The sequence below is a fragment of the Macaca thibetana genome, chromosome 20 (assembly GCF_024542745.1).
Source record: "Macaca thibetana thibetana isolate TM-01 chromosome 20, ASM2454274v1, whole genome shotgun sequence".
NCBI lineage: Eukaryota > Metazoa > Chordata > Mammalia > Primates > Cercopithecidae > Macaca > Macaca thibetana.
This window is the reverse complement of record NC_065597.1, coordinates 11373791-11387062: the sequence shown is the minus strand read 5'-3', so window position 1 is coordinate 11387062 and position 13272 is coordinate 11373791. Positions and strand designations below refer to the sequence as shown.

The 13272-nt window shown below is 42.8% G+C and overlaps 1 protein-coding gene across 4 annotated transcripts in view; it reads right to left on the bottom strand.

The window, feature by feature from the left end:
* Nucleotides 1-13272, bottom strand: part of NFATC3 (nuclear factor of activated T cells 3) — a 155260-nt gene that overhangs the window by 26728 nt on the left and 115260 nt on the right. For all 4 annotated transcript variants that reach the window (XM_050773316.1, XM_050773318.1, XM_050773317.1 and 1 more), the window contains exon 9: nt 12147-13154. In XM_050773316.1, the coding sequence (XP_050629273.1) occupies nt 12147-13154 (1008 nt within the window). The remainder of the gene's footprint in view (nt 1-12146; nt 13155-13272) is intronic.

The window sequence follows — 13272 nt, the reverse complement described above, 5'->3', positions numbered from 1 at the left end:
AAAAAGAAACACAGGCCAGGCATGGTGGCTCACGCCTGTAATCCTAGCACTTTGGGAGGCCGAGACCAACCTGAGCAACATAGTGAGAGCCCGCCTCTACAAAAAAATTTAAAAATTAGCTGGACGTGGTGGTAGGCACCTGTAGTCCCAGCTACTAGGGAGGCTGAGGTGGGAGAATTGCGGGAGCCTGGGAGATCGAGGCTGCAGTGAGCCATGATTGTCACATTGCACTCCAGCCTGATCAACACAGCAAACTCCTGTCTCTGCTACCTCATCAAAGAAATAAACACAAATAAAATGTTAAAATTTCCATTCTACATAAAATCATCTATAGATGTTTTTAAATATACAACATGATTATCAAGAACTTAATCTGTACCACATTCTTGTAGATGTAAAGTTAAAATGCTTGTAACCATCACTCTCAACTCTACCCTATTTTCCAGCATAAATGAGACTTTCACACTTTTTCTCTTGCCCAGATAGAGAGGCTAACCATAGGCTTTAGAAATGTCTTAAAAAAAAAAAACAAAAAAACAACAAAAAAAACAGAGCCAGGCATCTTCAAGCAGAGAAAAGCTGTTTGAACACATTTATCTAAGTCTAACAAATGCTATGATTGTTGGCAAGAGGAAACCTTGTAATGCCAAGGCAGAAAACTGCCACCAAACCACAAAAAGCTTGTTTAACTGCTGAACCTAAAATTAAACAATTTATCTCTCATTAAAAAAATTTTTTGTTCCTGTGAATAATCCATCTTCGAAGGAACTCGAAAAAAGGATATCAATTTTAAAATAGAATACATCTTTAAGACAGGTTTTGCTATCTTACACATGGCAGCACATTAGAAAGTTACAATGCTATTATCTTTACAGAAGCAAGATTATATAAGTAATCAATTATAGCTATTTTAGAAGCCACTAAAAACACGTGAGAAAATCTACATTTCAGACAGATCTGGATTCAAATGCCTGCTCCAATTATTTGTGGCCATATAACACTGGGATGTGCGTAAGGTCTCTGAGCCACATCTATGCAAAATTAAGATTAATAATTCACATTTCATACATTGTTGGGAAAAATGAGCTACTAGCAAAGTGTTAAAAAAAATGAGTTTATCAAGAAACAGTAACCATAATTTATCACCTTTTCTTGTATTTTTGAGACAGAGTATCACTGTGTTGCCCAGGCTGGAGTGCAGTGGCATGATCTTGGCTCACTGCGACCACCGCCACCCAGGTTCAAGTGATTCTCCTGCCTCAGCCTCATGAGTAGCTGAAATTACAGGTGTTCACCACCATGCCTAGCTAATTTTTACTATTTTCTTTTTTTCTGAGACGGAGTCTTGCTCTGTTGCCTAGGCTGGAGTGCAGTGGCACCATCTCACCTCACTGCAACCTCTGCCTCACAGGTTCAAGCGATTCTCCTGCCTCAGTCTCCCAAGTAGCTTAGATTACAGGTGTATGCCACCACACCCGGCTTATTTTTGTATTTTTAGTAGAGACGGGGTTTCACCACGTTGGCTAGGCTGGTCTCGAACTCCTGGCCTCCAGTGATCCGCCCGCCTCAGCCTCCCAAAGTGCTGGGATTACAGCCATGAGCCATTGTGCCTGGCCCAAGTTTTACTATTTTAGTAGAGATGAGGTTTCACCACATTGTTCAGGCTGGTCTTGAACTCCTGATGTCAAATGATCCTCCCATCTCGGCCTGTCAAAGTGCTGGGATTTCAGGCATAAGCCACCGCACCCAGCCATCAACTATTTTTAAATATACATTTTGAGGGGAACTTAGTTTGAAGACTTCTGATATGCTGCTTTAGTGGTAGCCTCTCTTGGACTTTTCCTAGCTTATGCATAAATTTATATTTTTAAATTGCATTTTATTTATTTATTTTGAGACAGGGTCTCATCTGTCGCTCAGGCTGAAGTGCAGTGGCATGATCTTTGCTAATTTCAACCTCTGCCTTCCAGGCTTCAGTGATCCTCCCACCTCAGCCTCTCGAGTAGCTGGAACTACAGGTACACGCCACCACACCTGGCCTAATTTTTGTATTTTTTATAGAGACAGGGTTTCACCATGTTGCCCAGGCTGGTCTCAAACTCCTGAGCTCAAGCAATCTGCCCGCTTTGGCCTCCCAAAGTGCTGGGATTACAGGCATGAGCCACAGTACCTGGCCATGTATAAATCTTAATGTAGGTTGATTAAAATAAATTTTTTGTTCAGAAATAATACATTCATTAAAAAAAAAAAGTTAACTTATTTATGTTCATGGAAGTACACAGACACATTTGATATAAAAAGTAAAAAATCTTCTCAAATGTTTGTTGTTCTTTCTTCATTAGGCCTAAAACTCAATTTTTCTTATTGTATGTCCCAGGGTGATTGTGTCTAAGGTCTTAAATTCCCATTGTGATCCATCTCGCATAAGCCACGATTTAAAGTCTACATGGGCATTATTTACAAGACCTTTCAGCTTCTGGAATCAATCATTCTAAATATGTTTGAGGCTGTATAGTACATGCATGCTTCCCAAAAGAGGATTCGTGAGTCATCTAGTGTCCAAGTTAATAGAGAAATTTCAGCATTATCTACCTCGCTCCACTCCTGTGCCCATAGTGATTATACCTCATAGATGACACACTCTCACCACTGGCTGTGCATGGCTTTTATTTAATTTAATTAATTTATTTATTTAAGTTTTATTATTTATTTCGAGACAGAGTTTTGCTCCTGTTGCCCAGACTGGAGTGCAATGGCATGATCTCGGCTCACTGCAACCTCCACCTCCCGGGTTCAAGCGATTCTCCTGCCTCCCTCAGGCTCCAGAGTAGCTGGGATTACAGGGGCCTACCACCACGCCCAGCTAATTTTTTTGTATTTTTAGTAGAGACGGGGTTTCACTATGTTGGCCAGGCTGGTCTCCAACTCCTGACCTCAGGCGATCTACCCACCTCGGCCTCCCAAAGTGCTGGGATTACAGGCGTGAGCCACCACGCCCGGCCTTGTTTTATTTATTTTAATAAAATAGACACCAGTGAAACCACTAACCAACAGGTGCAAGAGAACACTGACAATATTAACCTCTCTGTTCCTCCTCCATACCAGTCTCCTGCTTCCCACATCCAAGTAACCACCTGAATGTTGTGTTCATCATTCCCTTGATTTTAAAAAGCACCTGCTTTTTGAAAGCAGGCTCTTCTGCTTGTCTTTTATATACAGAACTGAAGCAGCTGAGGTCATGACTAGAGTCCCTGTTTACTGCTGAATTACCAAATGCCCTACATTCAGGATCAGCATGTTACCGAACAGAGCCTGCAAGTGGCAGTGTCAGTTTTCACCACAGCAGCAGGTCAGGCTATATTTAACATGCATCCTCTTCTCTGCTGAAGAGCTGCAGCTGTGGCTCTGTTAGTCTGTGAACAAGGAGGACAAGTGGGAACTGAGGGACTTTAATGGAAAGTTGTAACAGGATTCGGTTAACTCAATCATAAATTAAATGGGCCTGTATTTAAACGTCTAAGACAGTCTAGTTTCACAATACTATAATTTTTTTTTTTTTTTTTTTTTTTTTTTTGAGATGGAGTCTCGTTCTGTTGCCCAGGCTGGAGTGCAGTGGTGCCATCTCAGCTCACTGCAACCTCCACCTCCCAGGTTCAAGTGATTCTCCTATCCCAGTCTCCCAAGTAGCTGGGACTACAGGCATACACCATTACGCTCCGTTTTTATTTATTTATTTATTTTTTGTATTTTTGGTAGAGATGGGGTTTTGCCGTGTTGGCCAGGCTGGACTCGAACTCCTGACCTTATGTGATCCACCCACCTCAGCCTCCCAAAATGCTGGGATTACAGGCATGAGCCACTGTGTCTGGTCGCTATAATCTTTCTTTAAAAAAAAAAAAACCAAAAACCAGTATCAACTACCACACTGAATCAAATTTTAATTAAAATGTTTAAAACAGCTTGACAAACGGGCACAGTAGCTCACGCCTATAATCCCAGCACTTTGGGAGGCCAAGGAGGGCAGATCACTTGAGCCCAGGAGTTTGAGACCAGCCTCGGCAACATGGCGAAACCCTATCTCTACCAAAAAAACAAAAACAAACAAAAAAAACCCAAAAATGAGCCACGCATGGTGGTGTGTGCCTGTAGTCCCTGCTACTTGGGGAGCTAAAGTGGGAGGATCACCTGAGTCCCGGGAGGTCAAGGCTGCAGTAAGCCATGATTGCGCCACTGCACTCCAGCCTGTGCGACAGAGTGAGACCCTGTCTCAAAACAAATTTTAAAAAGGCCAGGTGCATTGGCTCATGCCTGTAATCCCAGCACTTTAGGAGGCTAAGGTAGGCAGATCGCTTGAGGTCAGGAGTTCAAGACCAGCCTAGCCAACATGACTAAACTCTGTCTCTACTAAAAACACAAAAATTAGCTGGGCATGGCAGCGGGCACCTGTAACCCCAGCTACTCGGGAGGCTGAGGCATGAGAATTGCTTGAACCTGGGAGGCAGAGGTTGCAATGAGCTGATATCGCGCCACTGCACTCCAGCCCAGGTGACAAGGGAAACTCCATCTCAAAAAATAAATAAATGAATAACAGCTTGACAGTTTCCATATCTATTATAAAATCAACTGTTTTAATGTTTATTATCTTGTCCAAAAACTGCAGCATAAAAACCATAATGAACATAAATGTTTACAGAAAATTACATTTCCAGGCATACAAATTGTAAATATGAGTAAAATTCAGTGATAATTGGATAGCCATAGAACATGCTTTTCAAGGAGGTACAATGATATATGGAGGTAGTGAAGAAAATATAAAGGCAAGAAGCAAAATAGTCATGAACTATGCCTTAATTGTTTGATTAAGTTTATATTACAGCCTTCCAGGGGGACTACTTGAAAGAGAACACCACTTGGTGAAATGTCAGTACTGTGCTGCTGTTGTAACCGCCAAAGGATTATCTGCCTTGCCCCAGGAAGCCTGAGACTGAGAAATGCTTCTGGGATTCTTCTGAGCTTGGAAAGTTGATATGAGGCACCAAAATCATCTCAATGAAACTGAACAAGGATAATTATAAACTTTAGCCTTTGGTTCATCTAACACTTCATCTAATACTAAAAATCCATAATACTTTTTTTTTTTTTTTTTTTTAAACAGGGTCTTGCTCTGTTGCCCAGGCTGGAGTGCAGTGGCGCCATCTCGGCTCACTGTAACCTCCGCCTCCTGGGTTCAAGCAATCCTCCCACTTCAGTCTCCTGAATAGCTGGGACTATAGGCACACATCACCATGATCAGCTAATTGTTTTTTTCCTTTTGAGACGGAGTCTCGCTCTGTCTCCAGGCTGGAGTGCAATGGCGTGATCTTGGCTGCAATCTCCGCCTCCTGGGTTCAAGCGATTCCCCTGCCTCAGCCTCCTGAGTAGCTGGGACTACAGGCATGCACCACCATGCCTGGCTAGTTTTTTTGTATTTTAGTAGAGACGGGGTATCATCATGTTGGCCAGGAATGTCTCGATCTCCTGACCTCAGGTGATCTGCCTGCCTTGGCCTCCCATAGTGCTGGGATTACAGGCGTGAGCCACCATGCCCGACTATGCTCAGCTAATTTTTAAATTTTTAGTGGAGACAGGGTATATTGCCCAGGCTGGTCTAGAACTCCTGGGCTCAAGCGATCCTCCCACCTTGGCCTCACGAAGTGCTGGGATTACAAGGCATGAGCCACTGCACCCAGCCAGAATCTATAATCTTAAGATTACCCTGGTCCCTCTCACAATCAAGGCTCTATGGAGAAAATGGCATTCTCTTTCATGTATTCTTTGTTTGACACCCATTCTAAAACCTCAACACACTGACTAGAAACTTGATTACACATACTGGAAAAACTCCTAGAGTCAGGAAACAGGTTTTAGTCTTTATTCTGCCATAATTCAAGTGTGTTACCCTGGATGAATACCTTAGGCTCTGTGTAAAATTCAGATGCTTTATCTATAACATGAGAGCTATATTCGAATATTTTCCAGCTCTATAACTATTTTTGAGACAGGGTCTCATTCTGTCACCTGGGCTGGAGTGTAGTAGCATGATCACCGCTCACTGCAGCCTTGACCTCCTGAGCTCAAGCAATCTTCCCAGTTCAGCCTCCCAAGTAGCTGGGACTACAGGCACATGTTACCATGCCAAGGTAACTTTTGTAATTTTTCCAGACAGGGTTTTGCCATGTTGTCCAGGCTGTTCTCAAACTCCTGGGCTCAAGTGATCTGCCTGCCTGGGCCTCCCAAAGTGGTGGGACTACAAGCAAGAGCCACCATGCACAGACTATAACTCTTGAAATTCTGAGCTGAGTTACACTACTGTCTTCTCGAGTAAATGTCACTGAATTTATAAAAAAAATTGATGTTAACGTCCACATTTCTAAAAGTAACAGTCAACTAATACATGAATGATTCCTAAGAGATACCATCTTACTTTAAAACTTCAAAAATTAAAGAAAGTGTGTTTTAATCTTTGATTTGGTTAAAAGAGGATATATAAATTTGAATATAAAACAGAATTAACAAAAGTTATTAGGATTAAGTATCTTTAAGTAGTATAGCAAAAAAGTTTTTAAATTACTGTGCCCTCTGGTTGTAGAGTGGAAATTACTTTGGACTTAACAGTTAACATAATATGAAAAAGTTTTAAAAAATTGAGCTTGGGCTAACTACCAAGTTCACTTTAGTCCCTTTCAATCCTTTCTGGTATGTTCTATGACTCACTTACAATATTTAGAGACAGGGTCTTGCTATGTTCTCCAGGCTAGCCTCAAACTAGGCGCAAGTGATCTTCCTGCCTTAGCCTTCCTTAGTAGCTGGGATGACAGGCACACACCACCATGCCTGGCTCTATGACTTTTCAAGTTAAGTATTAGCAGGGCATGGTGGCATGTGCCTGTGGTCCCAGTTGCTCAGGAGGCTGAAGCAGGAGGATTGCTTCAGCCCAGGAGGTTGAGGATGCAGTGAGCTGTGTTCACAGCACTGCATTCCAGCCTGGGTGACAGAGTGAGATGCCATCTTCAAGAATAATAAAATGAAATAAAGTAAAATAAAATAAAGCTAACCAGAAAGGGGACATTTGGCCAGATATGATGGCTCCCAGAACTTTGAGAGGCCAAGGTGGGAGAATTACTTAAGGCCATAAGTTCTAGACCAGCCTGGGCAGTATAGCAAGACTTCATCCCTACAAAAATAAAAATAAAAAAAATTTTAAAAAGGAGATATTCCAGTGCTATAGAGTTCAAGGTCTATGATAATTTTTTTTTTTTTTTTTTTTGAGATGGAGTTTCACTCTTGTTGCCTGGGCTGGAGTGCAATGGCACAATCTTGGCTCACTGCAACCTCTGCCTCCCAGGTTCAAGCGATTCTCCTGCCTCAGCCTCCCAAGTAGCTGGGATTACAGGCATGTGCCACCACACCAGGCTAATTTTGTGTTTTTGGTAGAGACGGGGTTTCTCCATGTTGGTCAGGCTGGTCGAGAACTCCTGACCTCAGGTATCTGCCCGCCTCAGCCTCCCAAAGTGCTGGGATACAGGTGTGAGCCACTGCGCCCAGCCATTTCAATTTTTATTTTATGGATTTATGTTAAAAGGTTGTTTTTTCCTTTTTTGAGATGGAGTCTCTCACTCTGTCACCCAGGCTGGAGTGTAGTGGTGCAATCTCCGCTCACTGCAACCTTCACCTCTTGGGTTCAAACAATTCTCCCCGCCTCAGCCTCCCAAATAGCTGGGATTACAAGCGCCTACCACCACACCCAGCTAATTTGAATTTACATTAAAAGGCTGCAGAACTTTAGGATTTTCTAAGCATCTAGAAATTCTATCTTCAAAGGCAAATCCAAATATCATAATAAATGAGTCAAATTAAAAATATTAAAAATTCATTTTAGGCTGGGCATGGTGGCTCTTGCCTGTAATCTCAGCACTTTGGGAGGCTGAGACAGGCAGATCACCTGAGGTCAGGAGTTTGAGACCAGCCTGGCCAACATGGCGAAACCCCATCTCTACTAAAATATACAAAAATTAGCCAGGTGTAGTAGCGCATGCCTGTAGTCCCAGCTACTCGGGGGGCTGAAGGAGGAGAATCTCTTTGAACCTGGGAGATGGAGGTTGCAGTGAGCGGTAATTACACCACTGCAATTCAGCCTGGGTGATAGAGACTCCGTCTCAAAAAATAAAAATAAAAATAAAGATAAATTCATTCTGGAGCTTAAATTAAGCATCAAAAATTCAATTTGCAAAAATTATACAGCCAATAATCTAAGGTGTTCAGAAGTGCATTTTAACAAAAATTGGTCAGGTGTGGTGGCACATGCCTGTAGTCCCAGCTACTCAGGAGGCTGAAGTGGGAAGATTGATCCGTTTAGCCAAGGAAATCGAGGCTGCAGTGAGCCAAGACTCCACTACTACGCTTCAGCCCAGGTGACAGGGTGAGACTACCATCACAAAAAAATAAAAAGAGCGCATTTCAGTTTTTTCTGTCCTTATTTTTTTTTTAATTTTAGAGACAGGGTCTCACTGTATTGGCAAGATTGGACTCAAACTCCTGAGCCCAAGTGATCCTTCCATCTCACATTCCCAAGTGGCCGGGACTATAGGTGCACACCATTGTGTCCAGCTCTTCCCCCTCTGTAATTACTGCTTGGCAGCACTGAGCTTCTATCAAGTCCCCTGAGGGGTGGCAATGAGCGAATGTGATAGCTAGTCCCTGGGGGTCTACAATCTAGGAACATTTCTGGCTTTTTTTTTTTGAGACAGAGTTTTGTTCTCGTCGCCCAGGCTGGAGTACAATGGCGTGATCTCAGCTCACTGCAACCTCCACCTCCCAAGTTCAAGCAATTCTCTTGTCTCAGCCTCCCGAGTAGCTGGGACTACAGGCGCCCACCACCACGCCGGCTAATTTTTTATTTTTTTGTATTTTTAGTAGAGACAGGGTTTCACCATATTGACCGGGCTGGAACTCCTGACCTTGGGTGATCCACTCACCTCGGCCTCCCAAAGTGCTGGGATTACAGGCGTGAGCCACGGCACCTGGCCCCTTTCTTGCTTGTATGCTCTACCATAATAAAGGGGGCAAAAATAAAATTGCTTTTACAGCTGCCCTCACAGACCCCACCTTTCCAGAGCTTCTGTTTTTGAAACAAATCTTAATATATTCAAATAATGAAATACATTTTCCCAAAACCTTTCTAGAAATCTGATTTGTTGCCTATCCTACCTTCCACCCCCAAATCTCTCAACTTGTGGTAAATTAGAAAGAGCAGGTTCTAGCTTTGGGCTCTTTTTAGAAGGAAAAAATATCTTCATTGGTAAAGAAAATGAGCTGAAATGCCCTTAAAGACCCACTCAATATATCTCCTATCTTCAGTTATATCACAAATGAGTGACTCAAGGTCTCACTCCTTGTTTCAGGGTGAAAAGCAATGTGAAGAGTTAGTCTAAAACTGCTAAAAGAAGAAACAGGTAACAATTTTAAAGCCAATATTTGCATAAGCCTTTATTTCAAATCTGTTTTGCATAAAAGTAGCAGCCTGCTCTCCATGTTTTGGTTTCATCATTTCGTAGGGAGTGACACTTACGCTAGCTGTGCACAAAGAACAGCAAAAAGCTTAAATAGCAGAGCCCTCAAGTACGCCAAACACAGTGTGGCAGATTAGATGCAGTTGTGAACATGGGTTAATGCAGTGAAATTGTGCACATGCGTTTCTGGAGAATATTCTCCAGGAATTAGAAAAACCTTAAAGGATTCCGTTTAGTACAGAGTTCTATTCTAACCACCATGGCCTGCTATTTCTGGGAGGCAGCTGTAGTGCCACAAGAAAAAGACTGGATTGATCCAGTCTCAGTTCTGCTGCTTACTAGTTGTGTGATCTTTCAAAAGTCCAACTCTGTAAATGTCACTATCTACCTCAGAGTTTGAGGAATGATAAGATTAGATAATAAATAGAAGAATGCTATGCAAATTTTAGGTGTTGCTCTAGTTTACACATATACCTTCTGTTTACACACAAATGACCTGACATGTCCCCTCATGGCTTTAAAACCATCCTGCACTGTACCAATCACCCCATCCCCCAATTCCATCCCCATACTTCACCCCACCACAGACATATCCTTCCCTGACAAACACATCCTTCTTCTCTATTTCTGCTATATTATCTGACTTGCCTCTGATCTTCATTTACTGAAAACATACTCAGGTGACCCTTGAACAACAAAGCTTTGAGCTGCCTGGGTCCACTTATACACAGCTTTTTTCAACCAAACATGGATCTAAAAAAGAATATTCTCAATGTGAAATCTGCGTATGTGGAAGGTTTTTTAATTTTTTTAGAGACAGGGTCTCACTTTGCTACCCAGGCTGGAGTGCAATAGTATGCCATCAGTTCACTGCAGCCTCGAACTCCTGGGCTCAAGCGATCCTCCCACTTCAGTCTTCCTAGTAGCTAGGACTACAGGCACACACCACCATACCCAGCTAATTTTTGTGTTTTTTTTTCTGGTAGAGATGAGGTCTCATTATGTTGCCCAGGCTGGTCTCAAACTCCTAGTCTCAAGTAATCCTCCTACCCTGGCCTCCCAAAGCACTGAGACCACAGCTGCTTTTCTTGCATGTGGGTTCCACAGGATGACCATGGAACTTGAGCATGCATGATTTGGTTGTACACAGGCGGTCCTAAAACCAATTCCTTGAGTACACTGAGAAATGACTATGTCCATGGAGACTGGTTTTACAACCCCCCCCGTACCAAAATCCATGAATGCGCAAGTCCCTTATATAAAACAGCATACTATTTGCATGTAATCTACTCACATCCCCCCTTTAAATCATATCTACATTATTTACAATACCAAATACAATGTAAATGCTATAGGAACAGTTGTAATATTATATTATTTAGGGAATAATGACAAGAAAAAAAAAAGTCTGTATGTACACGTTCAATATAGATGCAACCATCCATTTTCTTCCCCCAGATATTTTCAATCCACAGATGGTTGAATCCAAGGTGCGGAACCCATGCATACAGAAAGTCAACTGTACTCATCCTCCAAAACTTGGCTCAAATGTCACCTACTCACAGAAGACTTGCTGAATCCTTCCTGTGAAATCTGTTACATATCTCTGCAGATATCTTTTTTTCATTTGAGGCAGGGTCTCACTCCATCACCCAAGCTGGAGTGCAGTGGCATGATCACAGCTCACTGCAGCTTCAACCTCTCCAGCTCAGGTGATCCTCCCACCTTAGCCTCCTGGTTAACTAGGACTACAGGCCCACACCACTATGCCTGGTTAATTTTTTGTATTTTGTTTTGTAGACATGGGGTTCTGCCATGTTGCCCAGGCTGGTCTTGCAGTTCTGGGCTCAAGTGATCCACCTGCCTCAGCCTTCCAAAGTGCTGGGATTACAGGTGTGAATCAATCACTGCACCCGGCGGAGATCTCTATCTTAATACATCCTTCATATTCCCAGCATCTAGCTTCATCTTGCAAAAGGACAGGATTCAGTAATATTTATGGAACTATCGACCTTGAATTCCATTCCCTAGACACTGTGATCTCACTATATATTCTGGAAGAAAAGATGCTATATTCAGCAACAGATATTAGTGGCAAAGCAGATGCTAAGGCATGGATTTTCATATCTATCCTCAAAGTTATATATATATAATTTTTTTTTTCCCCTCGAGACGGAGTCTTGCTGTGTTGCCCAGGCTGGAGTGCAATAGTGTGATCTTGGCTCCCTACAACCTCCACCTGCCGGGTTTAAGCTATTCTCCTGCACGCCTGCCGAGTAGCTGGGATTATAGGCTGCACCACCATGCCCAGCTAATTTTTTGTATTTTTAGTAGAGACAGGGTTTCACCATGTTGGCCAGGCTGGTCTCAAACTCCTGACCTTGTGATCCACCCGCCTCAGCCTTCCAAAGTGCTGGGATACAGGCGTGAGCCGCCGTGCCAGGCAAAATTATATATTAACATGTATTTCTAATAACAACTTATTTAAAAGCCCAACCATATGCCAATAAGCAATCCATAGAAACTTTTTCATGACACTTGGGAGAATAAAGTTCCTGAATCTACACTATTTCAAGAACATATCATAGATGAACTTACCATCATCTAAAGTGATGTCCTGCAGACCAATGGTTGCAAAGTTAGGCTCCCGATCTTCTGGTTCAGGTTTAATGCTCACGGTTGCCCCATCAGGTGGAAATGAAGCTGGATCACACAAACTGTGACATATTAAGGATGAAGGTGCAGAAAGACCCCCCTGGCCTGTACTTTGTGCTTGAGTTGAGTGCTGTCCAGAATGCATTCTGGTGGCTGGAGACGGTGATGAGGCAGTTCCTGAGCTAGGAGATTGGTAAGGCATAGACTGAAGCTGAGGAGACGGTGGCCCAGAAAGTGGTGAACTAGCCAAGGGATGAGAAGCTGCTGGGGAAGCTGTTGTAGCAGACCCTGAATGTGAAGGACCATATGTAACAGGTTGTAACTGAGAAGAAGGCTGACCGCTAATCTGGTCAGCCACTGGAGAAGAAAGAGATCTTTGTCCTGTATTTGAACAATGATATCCCATTGATTGTAGATGAGGCAGGGCATGCACAGAATGAGGTGTATGGGCTAAGAGATGTCCTGTTGAGCCTGAATTTGACGAATGAAATGGTATGGATGACAGTGGTTGACAGCCAAGATTCACTAAACCAGGAAGAGTTGCATCCTGCTGAAACAAAACTGAATCAAATTCTTGACTAGAGGCAGCATTAATAGGAAGACAAGTTGGTCCATTGTACACAACGTTAGTTTGCATAGGCTGATAGGAAGACCCCACAGGAGGTGTTGGTGTGACTTGAAAAGGCTGGTGTACAACTGGAGAAGGAATCATATGCTGTTCTTTACTAGCACTCTCATCTCCACACTGCAACTGTGGCAGATGGGATGAGGTCACCATGGATGCATATGTTTGTGGGATGGAACAAACCAAACTTCTCTGTGCTGACAGTACACTGTCATGTGAATGCCCTGAATCAGAGGAAGGCCTCTGGGTCTGAGCAGGATGAGGCACAGGCAAAGATGGAACTGAAGACAAATCAATCTCTTCTCTGTGTTCTTGCTTCATCAAAACTGAAAATAAAATGATTAAAGCAAATATTATTATATAATACATAAAATAATTCTGACAGGCCTTCATGCTAGGTTACACAACTACAGCATAAGCTGAGGGGCAAACTCAAATGCCTTT